Source organism: Melospiza georgiana, chromosome 4, assembly GCF_028018845.1.
Source record: "Melospiza georgiana isolate bMelGeo1 chromosome 4, bMelGeo1.pri, whole genome shotgun sequence".
Classification (NCBI taxonomy): domain Eukaryota; kingdom Metazoa; phylum Chordata; class Aves; order Passeriformes; family Passerellidae; genus Melospiza; species Melospiza georgiana.
In genome coordinates, this window is record NC_080433.1 from 62,791,059 (window position 1) to 62,813,288 (window position 22,230).

Below are 22,230 nucleotides of genomic sequence, written 5' to 3' on the forward strand. Positions count from 1 at the left end.
AGCCCCCCGCGTGCCCTGAGAGCTGGGCGGGGGGCGGGGCAGAGCTGTCAGAGAGAGCGCCGCCGCCATCATGAGAAAGGGCAAGCACGGGCTCCGTAGAGGCTTCAGAGCCGCCCGCCATTTGTATTCGGCAGCCGCCTCGGAGACCTTCTGCTGCCGGGGGCGTGCCCTGCCCTCACCCAAGATGGCCGGCGGGGGAGGCGGTCACGTGCTCGCGGGGCTGGCGCTGCCGCTCCCGCGCTGCCGGCGCCCTCTGCGGGGCGGCCACGTGGGCGCGCGCGCGGTGAGTGCGGGAGCGGCGGCCGGCGCTGCCCGGGCCGGCGGGGCGGGCGGGCGGGCGGGGAGGGAGGGACGGGGCAGCGGGAGAGCCGCCAGCTGCCCGTGCCTCTGCTGCAGCCCGGCCAGAGGGCGTTCCCGGGAGCGCCGCCGGGCGCTGCTGGCCGGCCGCCCCAGCTCTCCGCCTCCCGGGCGCGGGAGCTGTAGCGCGGCGGGAGGGACGGAGCGCGGCCGGGCAGGGCAGGGCAGGGCAGCCGCCTCCTGAGGGTGTGCGCGGGGCGCGGTGCCTGCCCTGCCGCTGGGGCCCGGCGGCTGCAGGAGCGGCGCGTGGTGTTGGGCTCGGCCCGGAGCCCTCATGGAGCCCCCTCACAGGAGCGACCGGACACGGGCGGCGCTTCAAACCCGCCCCAGTGCTCACCTGTGGGGCTGGGCTGGGCTGAGCCGGGCTGATCGGGTGGGGGTCCGGGTGCCCCTGCTGGGACCGGGAGCGATGGCGGCGCGGGGAGGGTGGCCGGGTTGGATTTGGAGAGGTTTCACTCGAGAGCATTCTGCAGGTTTCTTCCCCGGCCCCAAGAGTGCCATTTCTTTCTCTATCGCCTCGTCGTAGCTTTGTGTCTGGTAGCGTCCCACACTGTATTTCCTGCCTCAGCCTTCTCTTCTGTTTTTCCCCTCTTAGTTTTTTGTGGTTTTGTTTTTCCTTGTTTTTGTTTTTTTTTTTAATCTAATCTCGAAACTCATGTGGACGTGTATATAAGAATAGTAACTGCAGTTTTTTCCCAATACAAGGAAGAGCAGTCCCAGCAACTAAAAGGTTTAAATCTGACCTCATTGATGTATCAGTTCTAGATCAAACTTGGAAGAGCTATTAAGACATAGGAAAAAAAAGCCATGGAAATTTAGGATAATACAAAATGGGTTTTGCCGAAGCTAGATCGAGCCCAAGAGGGAAGAGCTTGTGCTGGGGTGCGCTTGGTGGTTCTGCTTAGATTCCTCTGTGTGAGGAAGTGAAATCACTCTGCAGACAGATTTAACACACAATTTGACTGCCAGACTCTATCACATCTCTTCTGAAGCATATGTGAAAAATGTAAGTGAGCTAAATGTGGTAGGTTTTTCACGGGAAGAGTAAAAAATCTATGTGAACTAATGATACTTCCATTGAAAAAGTATAAAACAGCAACAAACCATTTTTGATGGAAGTTCCTCAGCTTTTTTTTTTTTTTTTAAATGAAAATCCAAATTTTTTCCCACCCAGTTTAGTTCCAGGAAGAGATGAATCCTTTGTGTTAAAGACCCCTGCTCTTGTATGATTCAGTCTTGATGTAGATTCCTGGAGGGAGTCAATGTGACTGTGTTTTAGAGGCCTGAGGAAGATTCTTCTGAAGTTTCCAGAATGTAATCAGTGGACAAACCTATGTGTATTGCTTATGATTATCTTCTAAGCTTCATTATTAAATTATTTTTATTAAGTGAAAAGCTGTTTCTGTGGTTTTGGCGTTTAAAAAAATAAAAAAAATGTAATTGCAAGTATATGCCTTTATATAGCAAATTTATTTTAATAATCAAATTCAGTGTCTACCTGTCTTGGTAAATTCCACTTGAATTTTGATGCTTGTCAGCATCAATTTTCAACAGAGCAAATTATCTTGATTCTTGACAAGACCACTGAATTTATTAGGCTTTATCTCAGAAACCTGGGTGTTGTCTTCATGCTTTGGTTTTTTATCTTCTAGCATGTTTCCCTTCAGGGAATTTCAGTATTTATAATGCATATAATTATCTCCAGGATATACAAGTCGTGCTTACTTGTTTCAGACATACAAAAGGATTGGAGTCAACAAGATGTAAAAAAAAAAAAAAAAAAAAAAAAAAAAAGCTTGTGATAAACTGTGTGTGGGCTCTGTAACTTCACTTCCATTCTGGTTTAGGAAGCTGGGGACTGATTACTCATGTGGTTATCAGCTAAAGATACCAGGAGCAGGCTGTGTTGTAGATCGGTCAGAGGATAATGAGTGCAGTATTTATAGGTGATGGTAACAGCTCATTGTTATGCAGATGATGTAGTTAAAAATGAATAAAAATAGAGCTTCTTGGCACTTGGGTTCTTTTATAAGGATTTATTGGGTCCTAAAATACCTGCAGCGTTTAGAAGCTGAGAATTTGGAGTCAGGAGTGCCTACCTTGCAGGTCACTATGCTGCTGTTTCACCTGATGCTTGAGCTGCTCAAGTGCTGTGTTGCTGTGTGCAGCTGTGGATTGACCCTGCAGTGTCTTCACTTTTCTCTTCAGTTAAGTTTGACCAGAATAATGAAATTCTTCTGCATTTATTGGGAGAATTCAGAGAGAATTTGTGTAACATAAATTGCCCTGTGCAGGGACTTTATTCCTGCCAGACACTTTTTGAGGTGTCAGTCCCATGCCTCTTTTCCTGCTCCTGTGGGATGAGGATTCTCTGCAGCACAAACCACAGTTATCCATTCTTATAAAGAAGTAATATTAGGCACAGGTTAAAAAGGCTGTTCCTACTTCCAGAGGTGAAGGGTTTGTTTAGGCTCTCTATCTGTCTTTGAGCTCAGGCTTAGAGCTTCAGTTGCAGCCTGCAGCAGAAGCAATCTTGAGAAAAAGAAATGCAGTCAGTGAGGTGTTTAAAATAATATGCAGATACATGCAATTTACAGGGAGTACCCAAATTTCAGCATTTATTGGTGCTCATTGTGAATACAAGGAACATGAGCTCACTTATTTTTACTAATGAGCAGCACAAACATCAGTTCAGGAAAAGGTAGCTCTAGGAGGCAGTTGCTAAGTGATCCCAGGAAATCTGTCAACTATCTTACATCTGTTTGATGGACATATTTAGACCAAAAACACAGGAGAAAACACCTCTAACCAAAACCCCAGCTGGATCTTAAAAGTGATGGTTTAGAATTTTTTTTTTCTGTGAAAACAGAGCAAGAAAAAACAAAATCTCTTGTCTTTTATTAAATTGTAAACTTAAAAAAAATGGGAAGCTTAAATTGAAAGAACACAAAGTAGATTTGCTCTGGCATCACCTGGACACATGATTTTATTGTAATGATAAAATACAACATAAATACTTCCATAAGAATGGCTCAGCAACGTTGTGAAGTGAAGCACCAGGGAGAGGGGCCCTTCATTTCTGGGTGGAAGTGTGGAGCAGGGGCACAGAATGTCTCCTGCCATGGTGACACGTGTGGGTGCCAGGGGGGATTTGTCCTTCTCTGGCCAAGTCCAGCCCGAGCTGCTGGCAAACTCGGGAGATCAGAGTTCTCTGTTCTCAACAATTTCTCATCCTCCTGGATCCTCTCCCACTGGTTTTGGAGCCCTGAACAAACAAGAGAGTGTTCTAGAGACCATCTGTAAATCCAGTGTGCAGTTCAAGTGAGGGGGGATGACAAGGCTGTCCCACTAATCACGGACACAACTGAGGTGACACTCAGCAGCGGGGCAGTATGGAATGCAAAGGGTTGTACTTTCTTAAATAGGGTCTATGTTGTCTTGAGGTTTTGTAGGTGAAAATTAAAATCATTATGTATACAGATGGTGGCATAGATTCTGAAATGCTTCTGAATATATTTTTGACCTTAATTCATTGAATGTAGTAAAAAATTTCCTGGACTTTTTGACTTACTAGTCTTTGTTAGAACTTTTTGACTGCTGTAGTACATTTTCCTTGCATCATCAATCTTTTTTTCTGGTGCTACACTTCATGCCATGTTATTTATGTAATTTGTTTTTTATTTTCTTTTTAATGATAATAGAATATATCTGAATTTCAAACCCAAGATGGCTCAGAAGAGGAGCTCAAGTGGGCGGTCATTCCCATTGCTGCTGCTGCTGATTGTGGTGGCCTTTGTTCATTTAACTGTCTGTCCTTTTACAAAAGTGGAGGAAAGCTTTAACCTACAAGCTATCCATGATGTGGTGTACCACCAGCTGGACTTGGATAAGGTAAATTGAAAATAGTAACTCAATTTTTGGACAGTGTTAAAGATGGCAGTTCCCTGCAGTAGCTGTATAAATGCGGTGTGAAAATGATTTATTTTCCCTTGTTTCTAATTTGCTTATTTTAAGTAGATTCTCCTTTTTGCAGTATGACCATCATGAATTTCCTGGAGTTGTCCCAAGAACGTTCCTTGGACCAATTTTTATTGCTGCTCTTTCCAGCCCGGCTATCTACATACTCTCTGTGCTAAGAATGTCCAAGTTTTATTCCCAGCTGATAGGTATGAGAACTTTGAATCCTCAGAGATGTCACCCATTAGAGCACCCGTTAAAACATAGTTGCTACATTTGGACCAATAGTTAAATTGTGATATTCTTTTGCTCAGTGAAGGAAAACCCACGCTGTGGTACTTGGGGCCAGCATGTCCATTCAGCTCCCTCTTTGGGAGTAACTAACAGCACCCAGAAAGGCTTTGCTAACAAATGTCAGGCAGTGTAGAAAAAACAAGTGTCTCAAGTCTCTTCAGAGAGTTCCCCCCCATGTACACTTCAGAAAGGGTTGTTAACTTTGGCATGGAAGCATTGACCTTTGTGCAGAACTACCAGAAGAGTTAAAAGTGGATTAGAACAGATAAACTAAATGGATTTTTTTTTGGCTTTTTGTTTCTTTGAAGGTAGTTAAATTGTGGTATCTTAAGTGTTAATCTTCAGAATGTCTTTCATTACATTATATAACATGGCTGTTCATCAGTGATCCATCTGATACTACTCTTTGATTCCTGTTTTTATTCTCCTGATAGTCCGAGGAAGTTTGGGGCTCAGTGTGATTTACACCTTATGGAGGCTGCAGAAAGAAGTTAGAAAACAGTTTGGAGCAACTACAGCATCAATCTTCTGTCTCATCACTGTTACTCAGTTTCATTTGATGTTTTACTGTACAAGAACTCTCCCTAATGTGTTTGCACTTCCATTTGGTAGGTATTTCATAGGAAAAAATTTAAAATTTAAAACTTCTTTTCAAATGTATCAGTAGTTAAAGCACAGGAAAAGTGTGGTCAGACCAAAGTGACATATCTACTTGATTGATTTGTGTGATAACAAGACTGAAAAGCTTGAGATTTCATTCTCTATTTTCCATCTATGCTTACGGTGTGTGTTCAATCAAGTTTTATTGAATCTGAGTACATGTAGGTTTTGTCAGATGGCTTTGATTAGCTAGAGGATTGGGTTCACATGTCTAATGCATGAAGCATAGAGCTATGAAAGGGGATGAGGTATACCTGCAGTTCAAAGAAACCCTGTGAACTTCATCTGCATAGGAAAGGACTTTCAAATGGGATTGTAGAAGAAACTCCTACTGCACCATCTTCACTTTCCTCTTCTGAAGCTGTGTACAAATTCAGCAATTTCTATACTTACATTTAAAAAAAACCTAAAAAACCAATGTCAAGCCCTTCTTTACATACACAGTTTTCCCCCAGAGCTGATGAAGAGGAAGATTAATCACATGTGACAGATATTTACTGAGTCACTAAATGCTTCAGTGCAAGTTGTTCAGCTAATAACATTGTGAGGTTGATGTAAGAACCTGTACGGATGAGAAATGATAAATAAAAGCAGATTAATTGTCAGATAAAGTGTCTGAATTGTCAGATAAAGTGTCTAGTAATGTCTCAGATAATTTTTGCATATTAAGAAATACAAGTTGTTTCATGATTTTGTACTTTAGTATTTCACGTTTTCCTTAGAATCCTGAGCACGTTACTATGTCGAGCTTTAAGCTAAAGGAGACAACTTCATCTGTAGAGATAGGTTGTGTCCCACCTAATCATGTGAATGAATTTATAGATCTTTCTCCCTCAGCAGTAGTCTGTAGTCTCATTTATGTGTTTGAAATGGGTTTGTGTTATCATGAATATAGAATATACTTAGCCAAGAGAATGAACTAAACTGCCCAGCTGATATTGAGCAATAATAATTATGAATCGTAGTTTGAGAAGCTTTTAGTACTCCCTTAAGATTTGTTTTTCTCCCCCCCCGCCCCCAACAGCTATTAAATACACTGCCTAGAAGGAGTTTCCATTTGTTCCTTCTGTGGTTACACTTTTCCTAATTACTTTAGCATCAACAGTATAAAGCTGTGCATTATTCCAAATTACATTTCTCTAACAAAGGAAGAATTTCTGGGCTAGAAATGCTAGGAAGACCAAGAGAGGCTTGCTGGGAAGTTAGAGGAACAAGAAGATAGCATTGATTGTTACCCTTTAGGAAATAAATAGTTCAGTATGTTGAGTGATGTGTTTTGGGGTTTTTTTGTTTGTTTTGTTGTTTTTTTTGCAGTGCTCCTGGCATTGACATTTTGGATACAGCAGAAGCAAAGGCCATTCATTTGGTTCTCAGCTTTGGCAATTATAGTCTTCAGATCAGAGCTCTGCATATTCTTGGGCCTCATGCTCCTGGTGACATTATTAACTAAAAGAATCTCCATTTTCAAGGTGCTTTCCCATGCTGTTCCTGCTGGAATGTTTTGGTTGGGTAAGTGTTTGCTTGGAAGAAAGCAAATGGCATTAAGTTCAAGAGAAGACTGGAGTTTTCACAGATTCATCTGTTGAGAGGCCCTTAAGGGGTTTTTATGTGAGGGATGGCAGTGGAGAGAGGGCTAGTGGGATGTTGTGAGTTGTTATTGTTTTAGTTTGATTCTATTCACTAATAATATGACGAGATTTTCTATTTCTTTGGAAGTTTTGGTGTGAGGAAATAGAAGTGTGCAGAGCAGAGAAAGCTACTGTGGCCTCTGTTTTTAAATGCTCACAGTATAATGTCCTGATCTTAAAGAGGCTGAGATATGCAAGTTGACTTCAGTACAATTGGCACCTGGCTGTAGCTACTTGTGCATATTATCACTTGTAGTATCTATTGCCATGGTGTTAAGCTGAGTCCCAGGGTAAAATACAACTATGTGACAGAGATACCAAGCAGGAGGGTTGTGGGGAGAGTTGCACTTCAACTCTATTCCATTGTTAAATTAAATTTAATAGCTTAAGTGATCTCCATGCTGGAGAGGTTGCAAACTTCCCTTGTCTCTACCAATCCATGGAAGACCCATGTGTATATGCACATAAATACTCTAAGCTGCTCCACCAGCCTCCCTAATTAAAAATGCTGTTGTCAGATATGTGATGATGGCCCCTGGCAGCGTGCTGTCCCTTGCACAGAGTGCACAATAGAAACACTAAACAGTTATGCCAGGTGCATTTGGAGGCACCTCATGATGTAAGAGTTGGGAGATCCAATGGGAATTAATCACTGGCACTCCCCTTTCCTATTTGAGCAAAATCCTTAAATACTAGAGCAGTTTGCACAGAGCCGAGTGGAGGAGATAGGGCTGACAGTTTTGCTGCTTTCTTTTTGCCTTTCATCCCTAATTCTCATTCTCCCTCCACTAGTAGCAAACTTTGTGATTGTTTTTTTAACTTAGCAAAAAACAATTGTAGCTTTACAATAAAAATTTATTTAGTACTATTTGAAGTTAACACAAACTTCTTATCGTTTGTTACATTTAACGCTCTTAGTACTTTTCTAAAACAAACCTCAATTAAAGGGTTTTTTTTCAAATCTGGGGTTGGAGTGGGGTGAATCTTAATTGGATTCATGTCTAACATGCTTCTTTAAAGGCATCTGTTCAGAAGTGCCTCCCTTCTCTGCACAACAGACATATTCAGCCTTCTCTGTGGTTTTGGGTGAGGCTTAGAATGCGTGTTTCAGTTTATGTTGGTCTCAATGTGCTGTATGTGTTCTATTTGGATGTGTTAGTTTGCTTTTCCCTGGTTTTTAGTTCATGCAGATTTGTATCTCTTTAAATCTTTTAGGGCTAACAGTTGCTGTGGATTCTCTGTTTTGGAGGCAGCTTGTGTGGCCTGAGGGAAAAGTGCTCTGGTATAACACAGTTTTAAACAAAAGTTCCAACTGGGGAGTATCCTTTGAAACATCCAGAGAAAAAGAACACTACCAGCCAAAGCAAAGTCTTGATGTGACTTACTCCTGAGACTCAGGGTGTTAGATTCTACTTTTCACTATTTAAAACTTATGAGACAGTGTCTGTCCCTTAGGTGTTTCTGCAAATTGTAAGTCTCCTCTGCTTTTTCTTGCCTCTTTGTGTTCTACCAGTATAAAGCCAGGTTTCTTCCCCTTGGTGTTTCATGTTGCCCATCATTAGTGCCATTTGATGTGTCTCTGTTGGGTAATGGGAATGTAATTAAGCAACTGCTTTTAGTTCTCCAAAGATGAGACAGAAAATGAAAGGCTGGAAGAATGTGTACACAAAAACTATACTTCATATTTGCAAAATTTGTGAGTACTAATGTTACTTAAGAATACTAAAGAATAGTTACTTTACTTGTTAGCAGTGAAAGTATCCTTAACTCTTTTCACCTTGAAGACCTCTCCCTTCCTGTGGTATTTCTATTCAGCCCTGCCTCGTGCTTTGGGGTGCAGCATAATATTTGTACCTTTAGGGGTAACAGAGAAGAGAACTCGGATTTTACTTTTGCCAGCACTGGGCTTTATTTTCTTGTACTCGTTTCTCCCACACAAGGAGCTGCGTTTCATCATCTACACTTTCCCTGTTTTCAACATAGTGGCTGCTAAAATGTGCTCACGAATGTAAGTTCAAAATCCTGTTTGTTGGTTTTTCCCCTCTGAAAATGCAAAAGGAAAACTATTAGTACTATTTTTATGCACTTTTTTCATCTTGACCTCTGGATCATACTGAAATATTCATGTGCTGTAGAAAGGCGTTTGAGGTCTTTGTACCCATTTGACTGCAGAGAGAAGTGGAAACACAGAAAAGCAAATGCTTTGGTGGGACTATTTGGGAAGTCTGGAGGAGAATTGAGAGTAGAGCCCTAATTTTACTGTTAGGTTATTACAATGCACTTTATTTACCAGAAAAGAAGACATATTCCAGTACTCCTGAGCTGTTAGCACAGTTTACTTCAGGAGTTGGTTCAATACACAAGTGAGGCTTGTGAAACATGGAGTTAAATATTTCTGTTTGGGTATATTGAGTAAACAAATTAAAGTTCGGAGTTAAACTTCTTTAAAAGAGAATATATTCATAGCTGAAGTTTTTAAACACAGAAATACTTAGGTGTATTGATAAGTTTGTCTTAGTTTTATTAATGAGAATATTCTAATTTAAATGTCACTAGAAGTTGATCTTCTAGAAATTGGTAATAAATATATGCCATACAGAGTTAATAAAATTTCTATTAATCTTTATTATCTAGAAGTGGAGTTTCTGTAACAATTGTGTCACAGTAGTCAGTGACCAGTGTGAAAGAAAATAACAGTTTATTCTTCCTTGTTTTTCTCTTCCTCAACAGTCTGAATAACTACCGGAGATCCTGGCTGTACAAACTTGGATCATTCTTTATTGTAATCCATCTTCTACTCAATGCTGTTTATTCAGGAACATCTTTATATGTTTCACATTTCAATTATCCTGGAGGAGTGGCAATTCAAAAGTTGCATGAGCTGGTACCTTCAACAGCAGGTATGTAAAGCTGGCTTTGAGGTATGTTCACCTAATCTTAATTTCAGTATATCTTTTCATGTATTGCATACTACTTCTTCAAACTAGGCACACACATCATCTTTTTTAATATTTTGTTAATTTATTATTAATCAGAGTGTACTTGGAAGAATTTTGAAACTGTATTCTATTTTCTTTATGTAGATGTCTCTGTTCACATTGATGTGGCTGCAGCACAAACGGGAGTTTCTCGGTTTCTAGAAATCAATTCTGATTGGAGGTATGTCCTGAATTTTCATCTGAGGCCAGTAGCCTGCTTTTTCTTTTTTTGCATATGCACAGGGACAAGTATTGCAAACACAATTTCTGGTACAGCATATTTATTAAACCAGTTTAAGAACAGTATTAATCTTCAGGGAATTTTTGATGTCTGCAGTGCTGCCATTTCAGAAATAAAGCACTGCAGGGTTTTTTCATTGTTTTGGTTGATTCTGATTTGCCTGTATAGCATAGAACATTTTGAAGGACAGGAGGAAATGGCCTCAAGTTGTGCCAGGTGAGGTTTAGGTGTGGTACTGAGAAAAAATCCTTCATGGCAAGGGTTGTCAAGCATTGGAATATGCTGCCCAGGGAAGTGGTGGAGTCACCATCCCTGGAAGTGTTAAAAGTTTGGATATGGCTCTTGGGGCCATGGTTTAATGGTGAATGTGGTGATGGTGCTAAGGTGACAATTTGGCTTGATGCTCTTAGACATCTTTTCCAACCTTAGTAATTCTGGTATTCTAAAGACATCAGAAACAGCACAAAAATTGTTAGCTTACCAAACTTTATGCCAATATGTTTAATGCAGCTAAGTCTGATACCCCACTAGACCTTGTGAAACAGAGCTTTCTTGGCAGAACAGTGTGCATAATTATTTGTCTGAATGATGTATGGCAATGGGAGGCTTGTGTACACTTTAATATTGAAAGTCTGGTTTTATGTGGAGCACCCCTCATGTAGATGGCATTGAAGCTGCTGCTGTGAACACATTCATTAGCTCTGAGGGAAGGCTGTTGAGTGCTTTGTTACTATGACCAGCAGTGATATATGGACACTTTGTAAAAAGAGTTAGAATATTGGAATGAATAGTAGGAGACATTGTGATGTGGCATCATGTGCTTTTCAGGATGAAAACCAAAAAGTAGGCACCTTTCTGATTTTTAAGCCTACCTCTTCAGCTGAAGCATAAGGTTTTAATTCAAATGAAAATTAACTTAATGAAAATGATTCATTAGAAGGTGACACAAAGCCTCCCTTCATACTGCACAAAACAAAAGCAGCACAAACAGATTTTGATTTAAGAAGTATTCTGAGCATAGAGTTCTTTTGGCCCAGTCATAGTGTTCAGGATCAGATGAACATAATTTAATTACTGGTATGATTAGAGATAAAAGTACTTTGGAAGTGAAGCAGAAGAAGGGGAGAATGCTTCCAGGGGAATTAGAAAAATCATCGATCTTGCTATGCCTTTTTATTTCCAAGCACTCTCATGATGATGGTACAGACTGTTAAAAGCCTTCACAATTACCTATCCACTGTTTATTTCAAATTGGTTTTTTGTATGCTGAATCTAGAGGAAGTCTTAAACCATTAATTGGGAGGAGACATTAAGCTGCTAGAGTACAAGGGATAGAATGTGCATGCTAGCTAAAATGTTTCAATATTCAGGGTTAAAATGTACTTAAATACACACACTACTCTAAATACAACTCTCCTCTCTCAGTAGTGCTTCATTCCAATGAGCTTTTTGAGTTGGTGAGTGTTGGATTGCTTTGGGTTTTTAAGGCCTGGTGGGATTGGAAGGTGAACGAATAATATCCCTGTCACTGATAAATGTTTTATGGTGTTACAGCTACAGAGCAGTTTCTCTCTCACTTCTAACTGTACTCAGCAAATCAAAGGCTAAAGAGAGGGCTGATTCAGCATAATGTTTCATATTAAAAAAGTCAGGCAAAATCCACAACTGAGCATCATACACAGGACTGCCATTTGGTCTGACAGTACAGTAGTGCAAAGTTTATTGGCACCAACTGTCCATTTTCTCATTGTCCAAGAAACTGACATCCTTTCAGATGGATGGAAACTAACTTAACCTCTTCATTGACAGTATATGTCAGGTGGAAACAGATTAGGGATGGGGTGGCTGTAAAGGCTGATGATTCATCAGTTAACTGCAGTCCATAAATAAAAGTGTCTTAAAGTTATCAGCTTTCAGTAGTGTGCTCAGATTAGATCTATTTGCCTCAAGAAAAATGCAAGCAATCTATTATTTTTCTTCAAAGGGTGATTGAAAGGAGCTTGATGCAGGTTCTTACATGGTACAGGTGTTACAATCTCGTCTTCAATTAGTGCAGTCTCTTTGAACCCTGAATAAATATGCTGTGTAAGCTTAAAGTATTTAAAAATAATAAAATTTAGAAATGCATGGAGCCAGATGAAAGGCCTTTTACTTGCTGATGAAGAAAATGTGAAATTAGTAGTTGGTAAGGTTGTTACACAGTAATGCTGTTCCTTCTGCCAGTTTGGATGTATCTACCAACCTAAGGGGTATTGTGATATTTTTGGAAATAGCAGGTGAAATTAGCATGCAATTCTTTCAAAAGTAGAAAACACCTGTTCAGTGTGCAGTCTAATTCTGCATTATATAGTGAATATAGTGACACATATGAAGTCTGTCAGCCTGGGGTCCTTCCGGAGTTGCCAAAATTTTAGTTAACAATTCACAAAAAACCTCTGCTTATCTGTAAAGTACTTCCTTCAAATAGTTTAAATGTTAATGGCTTCCCTGTCAGGCAGCATTATAAAAATATCAGCAGATCAGTAGACATTTTTTTCAGGGAATTCAGGCCAATGAGAGGCCAGGCCTGCAAAGATGCAGGGTGGATTTAATCCTGGTGCATTTAAGGGTATGTAGGGCTGGGACTGCACTGCTTCCTAACCTGTGTCCACATTTGCAAGGAAAGTCACAGCCTGAGTAAGATGCCTTTGAAATGTATGGAAGGATTCAGGGGCCTAAGAATGGGAACTCCAAGTGCTGGAGCTCTTGGAGCTCCCAGGAGTTCACAGAACAGAAAAGGTGAAGAAGGGGCACTGCTCTTCACTGAGGTTACAGAGCCTAACAGTGCTTTATGGAGTGTTTTAGAATGAACTTACCTCTTTCCTCTCCTGTCAAGTTGGTGGATCGAGGACTCAAACAGGCTGCCATGTCCAGTATGAATATCCTAAGCTTTAAGCTATAAATTGCACCTGACTCTCCTCAGTGAGTGAACAAATAACTATTGCAAAGTAGAACCATGTCCTCATGAGACAGTGAGGGAGACCTGTCTCAATTCCTAGAAGATTAAAGGGGCTCATACAGCTCTTAAGAGATAATGAACTTCAGTTTTGGGCTTAGATCAGATGACAACTGGCTGAAACTAGATCTTTCACATCACTGCCAAAAGCTAGATTGAACATAAATCCTTTTAAGAAATAACCCTAAATGTACATAATAAATAGTCCTAGAACTCAGTACTTTTTTTAAATTACATATATAATTTATATGTATTTTTGTACTTTAACAGTTTATAAAAGCTGACCCAAAGTGACCTGCCCAAACATGTAGTAGATCAGGGAACTGAACTTAGAAATAACAAGTGCCAAATTAGTACTGTAATTGCCAGGCTCCTCCTTTCCTCCAGCGTTCAAGGAGGTCTTCTCCCTGCTATTCTCTGAGGCTCCTACTCTAATGTATGACTACCAGAAGAAAAGGGTTTCTGCTTAAGTACCACATAAGGTATTTTTTAGAATTACTAATAAACCCCACAAACAAATAAAAAGCAGCAAAAAACTCAAACCAAAACAAAACCACCTCCACGTTTCTCCAAATGCATTTCTTGTAGAGTAAAACTTAAAAATTGGTCCAGTTTCGTACAATCTTAGGCTTTGGAGTCCTTGCCCCACTGAATTCAAATAGAGAACTAGTAAGAAATTTTCTAGGAGTCGTGATTTATATCACAATAGCAGCAGAAAGACTTGCATGGAATGACTGAGTCCCTACATTCTTCAAAAATACTATTTCCTTCTCTAGTACTATTTAATCAGGAGATGTAACTGAGGATGTTAGTTCATTTTTGTGTTTCATCTTGGATGCCTGTGCAATAATAGCCATCTTTAAAGGTAAAGCAAGGAATAAAAATAAATCTTCTTTGTTCTTTACAGGTATGACAAAAGAGAAGATGTTAAACCAGGAGACCAGTTGATGTTTTCTTACACACACATACTGATGGAAACAAATCCTCTTCAAATATCACATTACAAGACAACCCACAGGCCACTGGCAAATATACCCGGCATCAGTAAAATTGGGTTGAACCTTACTGCACTACCTCCTTTTACTTTAAACTTGAAACCAAAATTAGTACTGTTGGAAAAACTTCCTCTATCATCTTGACTGTGAATTTTAAGTCTTTTGATGTGCTTTTGCTGATGATTGAACTAGATAAGACAGCAGCAAATTGTCATTCCAGCACTGCAACTCAGCTTCTGTGGAGAGGCACAGAAAATCTCTGTACCAGCTGGTATTTACCTCCGTCCTGTTTCTTACAAATAATACAGTGCATTCCTAGTCAGTATATGCTCAGTATACTGAGTTGTATTGTTAGATATGTTTGAGAGAGGTTGCCTACAAGTTTAGTGGTATTAAGTAAAACCTGTCTACTTGGTTTGGTAGTCTGTTTCATCATGTAGCACAGGTATGTCCTAATTGTCCTGTATAAGATACAAAACCAACAGGTTTGTGCTAGGGCAATAATTTGGTATGTAATCTGTGTGTGCAAAGATGTATTACTTTATGTATCTGCTGGATTGTAACCCCCTCAGCTGTCAGATTGCCAGTGTGAAACCCAACGGTGTTATAAACATAGCAAAGCCATATTCATCCTTGCTTCGTCCTAATACCTAATTGTGCCCTGTAGGCTACCAAACTAATGAAACATTCACTTAAAAAGCAGTTGGACTCTTGACAAGCACTGCTCCATAACAGATTTGAGTACTAAGGATGATTATCTTCATTCCAGCAGTTCATGAAAAAGCAGTAACTTGGATTTCCTGGGAAAAATAATCTTTAAAATATTTTTTCCCCTCTTCTGCTGTAATGGTATCTTAATTTTCAGTGTAAAAATTACCTATGAAAATGCCCACTTTAAGATATGTGCTGTTTTCCTTTTTTTAATTAAGTTTGGAAAGGAGTACTCTAATGTGCCATGTGCTGCATTATATAAACTAGGGTAAGATTGCATGTTCTGTAGTTTCTTTATTAGATGTTTTTGTTAAGGATGTCTGCATAGATTGCTGAATGGAACAAGCAAAAAAGGTTACAATTCTGGTTAGGGCCAGTTGTAATATGACAGAAGTTCCATTAGTGTAAAATGTCAGAATCATTGAAAGTATCATGGGCAGAAAACTATTCCTTGCTGACTGAAAACTTGAGTAAAATATAATTATGGAATAAAGTGGTTTGGTGTTTGGTTTTGTTTGTTTTCTTTTTATTCTTAAATTTGCTTGATTCAGGAACTACCTTTACCTGTGTAGTTTCAGTTTTTAGGACCATGTTTTCTTTTTGTCGTCTAGATTATGTATCAGTGGAACTGATCTGGTGGGGTGGGGCCTGCTCCCTCGAGGGTGGCTGTTGTTGCCCAGGCTTCCTTGGCCTGAGCAGATCTGGCAAAAGCAACCTGCAGAACTTGTTGGTCCAGTCTCTGGCCGCTCTTGAAATTTAAATCATTCAAGTATTATCTATTTGACTTGTCTTTGGAAGAAAACCTAGCTTCCTCCAGAGCCAGTTTGAACATCAAACAATTCACTAGAGACAGAAGGAAATACATGTGCAAATCGCTGCACATTTGGAACCACACAAAGGCAAACTTTTAAGGATGTAGGTAGGCCTTCATGTTAAGGCTAATCATTTACTTCATGTAACTCCCCCACACTGGCATCCACAACTCAAGAACCCAACTAAAATTTATCCTGCCCAGGTGTATACAAATGTCTGTGTGGTTGCTCCAGCTTTCCAAATCCCTGGCTGTCAGAATCTCTGCAGGAACTTGCTTCTATCACCTACAGAGAAAAAACCTAGGGCCACTGTGCTTGCACAACAGGCATCTCAAGCTGTTGTCTGAAGTAGCACTGAAGATGTACACATGAGGCATTTGAAGAGTTTAATCTTGCTGAATTTCATACTCACATCATAGAATCCTTCCACAGACTTTGGTGTGTGGCTGCTACCTGTGGGACTTAAACCAGTGATGGTGTTCAGCTGTGGAGCTCAGGTCTACTACTGTTCACAGCCTCATCACCCATGGAAATAGAAGCAATCAGCTCAAACTGGGCTTTTACTCTGTTTAGAGAAAGATAAAATACATACAAGGAAACAGAAAAGAGATACTGGATTGCAGTTTTGAAGAGTGTCTGAAGTTTATTTGTGTCCTGTTACATCTTGTACCTCCATCTGTGGTTATTGGGAGTGCTTAGTTTGAAAATCTGTAACTTAGGATTTGTAGCTAAAAGGGCTAGATTGTGACCCAGGCAGTGCATGGAGCAGCACAGCACCTGTGGCTGTATGACCTCTGTAACAGCATGTATCAGGGCAGGTTCAAGTTGGAAAAGGTTCTTCACCCAAAGGGTGGCTGGGCACTGAACAGGCTCCCCAGGGAACTGGTCACAGCACCAAGCCTGACAGAGTTCAAGGAGTGTTTGGGCAGCACTCTCACACACATGGTGTGTCTCTTGGAGATGTCCTGTGCAGGACCAGGAGTGAACTTTGATGATCCTTGTGTGTCCTTTCCAACTCATGTGTTCCTTCCTAGCTATGATTCTATGGGTAACTGCCTCAGACACAGGCCATGAATATCATGGTGGCCCTCACTTGGAATAAGCAGGGACAGCTGGCAAACTGGGATGAAGATTACTGCAGTTTTCCCCTAAAGGCTGCTTGAATAAAACAAGCAATCCTTGGAACAGAAACTAAAGCCCTCTCTCCTTAAATTAATTTTCTTGTCTCCAACATCTCTTGTGTTGCCTTTCTTTAGCTCCACAAGAACAACAGAGCTTATTTTCTCCTTTCATATAAATTATTATTCAGAGTACTTGCATGGAAGAAAAAGGTGAGTTTAAGTTCCCTTAAATACAACAAGGCATAAAGGAAGTCTCCTGCTCCTTCTACAAACTTGGAATTGAGGTAGTACACGTTCTGCATTTGGGGGACATAGGAGGAAGCATCAAGTGGGGCAGGTAGGAGGACAATGACTGAACACTTGGGATTTTTGAAGGGACTTTAAAGTAATAAATTTCTCATGCTTATTTAACTTCTTAAAAGAAAAATACCTTTTGACTTGACTGATTACAATAAAGTTCAGCTTTTAACAAAAACAGAAATAAGGTGAGCATGTTGAATTAACCTGAATAAAGCATGAAGACAGATAGTACAGTTAATCTAGAATGCTGATATACAATGAGATTTATTTCAGAGTGTCTTGTTTAAACTCCCCCAGGGTCAAATGTTGTGTAGCATCATACATTGCTCTTTAAGTTTGACTTAATTTCTTGGAAGCAATGCTTGTTCCTGTAAAAAGTCCAACAGATTATTTGGACAAAAATATGTCACCATGCCATTTCACTTGAAGAAGGTGAATAATCAGTATCTTACAGCCTGAGATGTAGGACATTCTTGTTATAAAACTAAATAAAGTAATTGCATGAAAAAAATGTTGTGGAACTTGCCAATAGAGGACATTTCTGGAAGCTGAAAGTAAAAGCTGCTTCAAAATAAAGGTGAACAGATGACTTGCACCAAGAATCAAAATAACTAAAGATCAAGGAACAACTTCCAGTTCACAAAGTCTCTAATATCAAGAGCTGAAAAAAATCAGACTATATTGATCTTACACCTGCCCTAAGTACTTGCTATGGGTCTTCTCTCTTGATCTAAATTGGGGTGAGGAGACATGGAGAATGGTTGTATTGGATCTGACATCAAATACATTTATCTGCTACAACTGAGTGAAAACAGAGGACATCTCAGGTTGTAACCTTGTTCATCAGAACACAACCTCAATGCAATCTATTTGTGCAGTGAATTCTGAAACACTGAGCACACTCCTTTTTCTTGCTCCCTGGCCGTTTCACACATCCCCTTAGTGAGACAGGTTACACATTCAGAACAAAGCTTGAGATTGTGCTGCTGCTCCTGCAGTTACAGTTGTTCCAGGACCATTCTTATTTTCCTGGATATTTCTAGTTCTTCTAATGTTAAGAAACTTGGAAATGGATATGAGTTCTTAGCATTGGTTTGCTGTATCAATTTCAATGCAAGAGAGAGCGTTTCCCTTGCATCTGACAGCATTTTTTAGTAACTTACACAGAAATTCCAGAAATCATAGCCTAATGTTGCTTGCCTTTACTACAAGTGCTCAGACTTACATACTCCCATTCTAGCACCACCCTCAAAGAGCATTCCTTCGTAGCATTCAAAGGCTCCTTCTTGTACAAGTGGCTTCACTTTCTGTTTGCAAGAAAAGAAGAAAACTTTTCATCAAGCTGAGCTTATCACTGATGTAAGCAAGAGTGTTTAGCCACAACTGTCTCAGTGAGCTGCTTACATAATTAGTCTCAACTATGCCAAAACTAATGTTAAGAGGCTGTTAAACAGTGAGACATGAAATGCATCACTATCTGCTTAACACATGACACCAAAGATTAAAAGGATATTTGCAAAAATTCCTTATGCTAAATAACAAATATCTCTACAAAGGTTTTCTTCATTTCCTATTTATATATGTAGGATTTCAAAGTGTAACTGGTCCATTTTGTATGCAGCTACTTATTTTAGATCAGCTCTTTACATAACCATAAGCAACTACAACTACTTTTTGGTTGCTGATTTCAGACCTTTATGATAGAAAGGGAAGCCAGTGTTTCTTTTGAAATTCTACATCTTACTGTTATAGGCAGTCTTTCACCAATTCTGCTTTATTTCAGCTACAGCTGCCCGTGGTTCTGTACCAAGGCTTCATCTGTCAGTTTGTGCCAAATATAAGGTAAAAATGCTGCCTGAAATGGAGTCCACCTTTTCCTTTAAAACTGCCAACTTAGGAAACTGGAAGAAGGCATTAGTTCATAGATTAAATAAAAGAGTCGGGGACAGCTTAAGCAAAGATCCAGTCCTTAGAACCCAAGTTGATACCTGAGTCGGGGACATCATCCTGGTTACTATTTCTGGTTGGCATACTCATTTTATGAAATCACTTTTGGGTCAGCTTTGCAATAAAACCAGGAAGGTAAAGAATCACTGTTTCTTGTTGCTAAGAATAAAGTAAAAGATGAATATGTTTGTGTAACAGTAAAATGCTTAGTTTATAAAATCTAAGTAATCTAAAACTAGAAAGTGTAATTTGTTAATTGTATATTATATTTATGAGTGTGTCTGTATGTATTTCGTTTTCCTATGTTTGGAGGTAATGAAATGAAAATTTAATACGGTCAGGTCTGAATAATGGCAGGAAAAAAAGCTACTTTAAGGGAGAAATCTCAAAAACTGTAAACACCTACTCTGAGCTGTCATCAATTCAATCAATTACATCCTTACGCTGGTCTTGACACTGCTCTAGTTGAGCTTTCAGTTCTTCATAAATTCAGAAGCTGATTTTGGGAAGCAAGGGGTTTTGGTAGTAAATGCTCACTGACTAAATTCTGCAAACATGTTTTCTTCCCTTGGACTTGGTGAGCAGGGAAAGAGGCCCCATATAAAAAGAAGCAAACGTGGGGGAAGCATTATCTCAAGTTTCTGAAGCATAATGTACATCTCAATAGATACTTTCCATTATAAACCCTTCACAAGACCTGAGTTCTTTGAAAAGGCTGTTGCAGATCTCAACTTCTTCCCCTTCTGACCTTTATTACTACAAACTATTTTTTGTGTATAGTTGCCACACCTGCCTACTTTTAAAAGGAGCAAAAGCTTTAAGATTTTTATGATGACCAAGTATCATCTACACTTTACTTTCTATGCTAACACTGAAAAAAAGTCTGCTTACTAAATTTATTTCTGAAGTTGCTAATGTACTGAAAGTATCTGTTTAAGTATCACTGTGGCAGGGTCACCATATTATGCATCAGAGAACTGTCTGCTGCCACAGGGATTGGTGCAGCACAATCTCAGGTTGATGAGAACTCCCACTATTTACAGCTTTGTCAGTCTAAGGGTAAGCACTGTAAAAATTGCTTTTTACAATTTTTAAAATTTTAGGGGGGTCTTCTCTATTACAAATATGAGAAGGGTTGTAAAACCCTAAAATTTTAACAATCACTGAGAATTTACATTAAAAATAATAAGGCAAACCCAACATAAAACACAGTCACTAAATAACTTACCTCAAGCTTCAATGAAAGCTTTCAGCCCTTCTTTTGGAACCATTCTTTTCTGACAGGCAGCAATGCCTGATCTGAAGGACATGCTCCTGTAACTCCTATAGAAGGATCAAGGCTTACAACTGAAAACAGCAGCTTTATGTTCTCAGTTTCCCTTATTTTTATTTAAGAATTAAGTGCTTCAATTTTAAGGTCTTTTGGGCCTGCATATTATCTTAAAAAATTCTAACATAAGTCTTTAATTCATTCTTACCAAGCTGACACTGAAACAGTGTGGTCTTAGGAACTAAGCCCTTTAAAAATCCCAATGAAACCAAAATGAAATAGGGAAATCACAGGTATAAATAGCCTAACTTGACGAAATTTTACTTTTAAAAATAGTGACTAGTTCTTGTGTTCTCAGGATGTTTTGACAAAAAGCGTGACTATACAATTAATTATCTGTATGACTAAGAAGCTGATTTTGGACTACAAAATGCCATCAGTACAACTCTCCACACAGGGAGTTTGATAGGAGCTACAGCAAAGACTGCCTTCAGAGGAGCCAAGATTCTTGAGTCCAGAGAGCTGATTTTCAGATGAGCTTGTTCACTGCCAGCATTCCTGCTGGTTTGATGTGACTCCACAATGCTTCAAGTCATAGCCTGTATTTATGTTCAAGCCTTGCGTGAAAATTGTATCACTTGTTTATAAAGAAAAATGGTTTTTTATCCTCTCTCTTCTCCACTGGTTTGGAGAGATTAAAAATCTCCTCTACAGGGGTCAAGGTCATATTCACAGTTAAAATGTAGGAGAAAAAAACTGAGATAATAATTAACCAGTAACCATTTAAACATGTTTCCCAATATGCTGCTTCAAACTCACCTACTTCCAGCTACATATAAACTAGACCAAATTGTTTTATTACTGCAGGAAAAATGTGTGCTGTTCTCATTTAACTCTAGAAGAACAAAGAGATGCTGGCTGTTGATAGAAGTAAACATTATCTTTTAAAATACTGCAGGGAAAAAAGCAGTATTAGTCTTTCCCAAGTGCACTACATAGTCATTTACTTAAATTGTATCGATATAAACATAACACTTGAAATACCTGAAACTGTAAAATGTTTAGAGAAACAACACATGGAAACCAGAGCCACTTGGGAAGTAATTCAACCAATGTTCCTGAAGTTAAAACAGTTTTGGAAAATGAAAAGAAGCAGAATCCAGGCTCAAGTCCAAAGAGCTGAATGGAAAACCTGTCTTTTCAAATAGCTTGTTCTGTGGTATATTTATGATTACAATTGTTTGAATTAATTTTTAGTCAATGGTTGTCTTAAATCCATCTGAAAATAAAAGGCAGTATTGACTACCACTGGAAAATTGCAAATAAAATGTTTAATTTCAGAAACTGAGTTCACAATTTATAAATACACTAAAACATAGTAAATGCAAAATCAGATTAGGCATAGGTAGAGTATTTTAACAAAGCTACAACTTTTCTAAAAGGTCATAGGCAAATGATGACTTGTTTCCCAAAAATGTATTCAATGAAAACTGAAATTAAAAGATAAGTCTTTCTAGAGAAAAACTAAGGAGAATGTTCCTTTCAAATTAAAATGCTGGCTATTTTTTCCACCTTATTTGAAGCTTTAAGGGCTTTATATCCCACTTGCCTGATGGACACCAACAGTCAGGAATCAACCCTACTACATATAGTTCTAAGCAGTGCACCATATCCATAAGGCTATTACTGAAAACCAGAAGATCAGTTATTTCTGTACTAGGAGCTTTAAGAAAGGCTGTTCTACACAACTGAAATTACATTAGGAGTAAGGGCTCAATTTTTACAATAGGGACCTTATAGTTTTGATGCACTAAAGATTAGAAAAGGCTTCAGAATGACATTTAGAGTCTTCCTGGTAAGTTTCTTGCCTTTTTTGTATACAGCATTAAATAACAAGCATTAATTCACAAACTTTGAGAGAACTTCCAAAGACCTTTTATAAATACCCAGAATATTTCTGTAAT

At 39.3% G+C, this 22,230-nt stretch overlaps 1 protein-coding gene across 1 annotated transcript; it reads left to right on the forward strand.

Annotated features, from left to right (window-relative positions):
• The first annotated feature begins 217 nt into the window (after positions 1 to 217).
• On the forward strand, positions 218 to 15,323 carry ALG12 (ALG12 alpha-1,6-mannosyltransferase). Its single transcript, XM_058023617.1, has 10 exons — positions 218 to 283; positions 4,059 to 4,248; positions 4,391 to 4,523; positions 5,043 to 5,216; positions 6,583 to 6,777; positions 8,112 to 8,215; positions 8,681 to 8,904; positions 9,627 to 9,796; positions 9,980 to 10,055; positions 14,018 to 15,323. The coding sequence occupies exons 2-10, from the start codon at positions 4,084 to 4,086 to the stop codon at positions 14,247 to 14,249; spliced, it is 1,473 nt and encodes a 490-aa protein (XP_057879600.1). The 5' UTR covers positions 218 to 283; positions 4,059 to 4,083; the 3' UTR covers positions 14,250 to 15,323.
• The last annotated feature ends 6,907 nt before the right edge of the window (positions 15,324 to 22,230 follow it).

What these genes read in the sequence shown, in the direction of transcription:
- ALG12 (XM_058023617.1), top strand. Translation starts at nt 4,084, where the DNA reads ATGGCTCAGAAGAGGAGCTCAAGTGGGCGGTCATTCCCATTGCTGCTG. An exon ending in TGCTGGAATGTTTTGGTTGG is followed by an intron (nt 6,778 to 8,111) that starts GTAAGTGTTTGC and finishes TAAATCTTTTAG; the next exon opens with GGCTAACAGTTGCTGTGGAT. An exon ending in GAAATCAATTCTGATTGGAG is followed by an intron (nt 10,056 to 14,017) that starts GTATGTCCTGAA and finishes TGTTCTTTACAG; the next exon opens with GTATGACAAAAGAGAAGATG.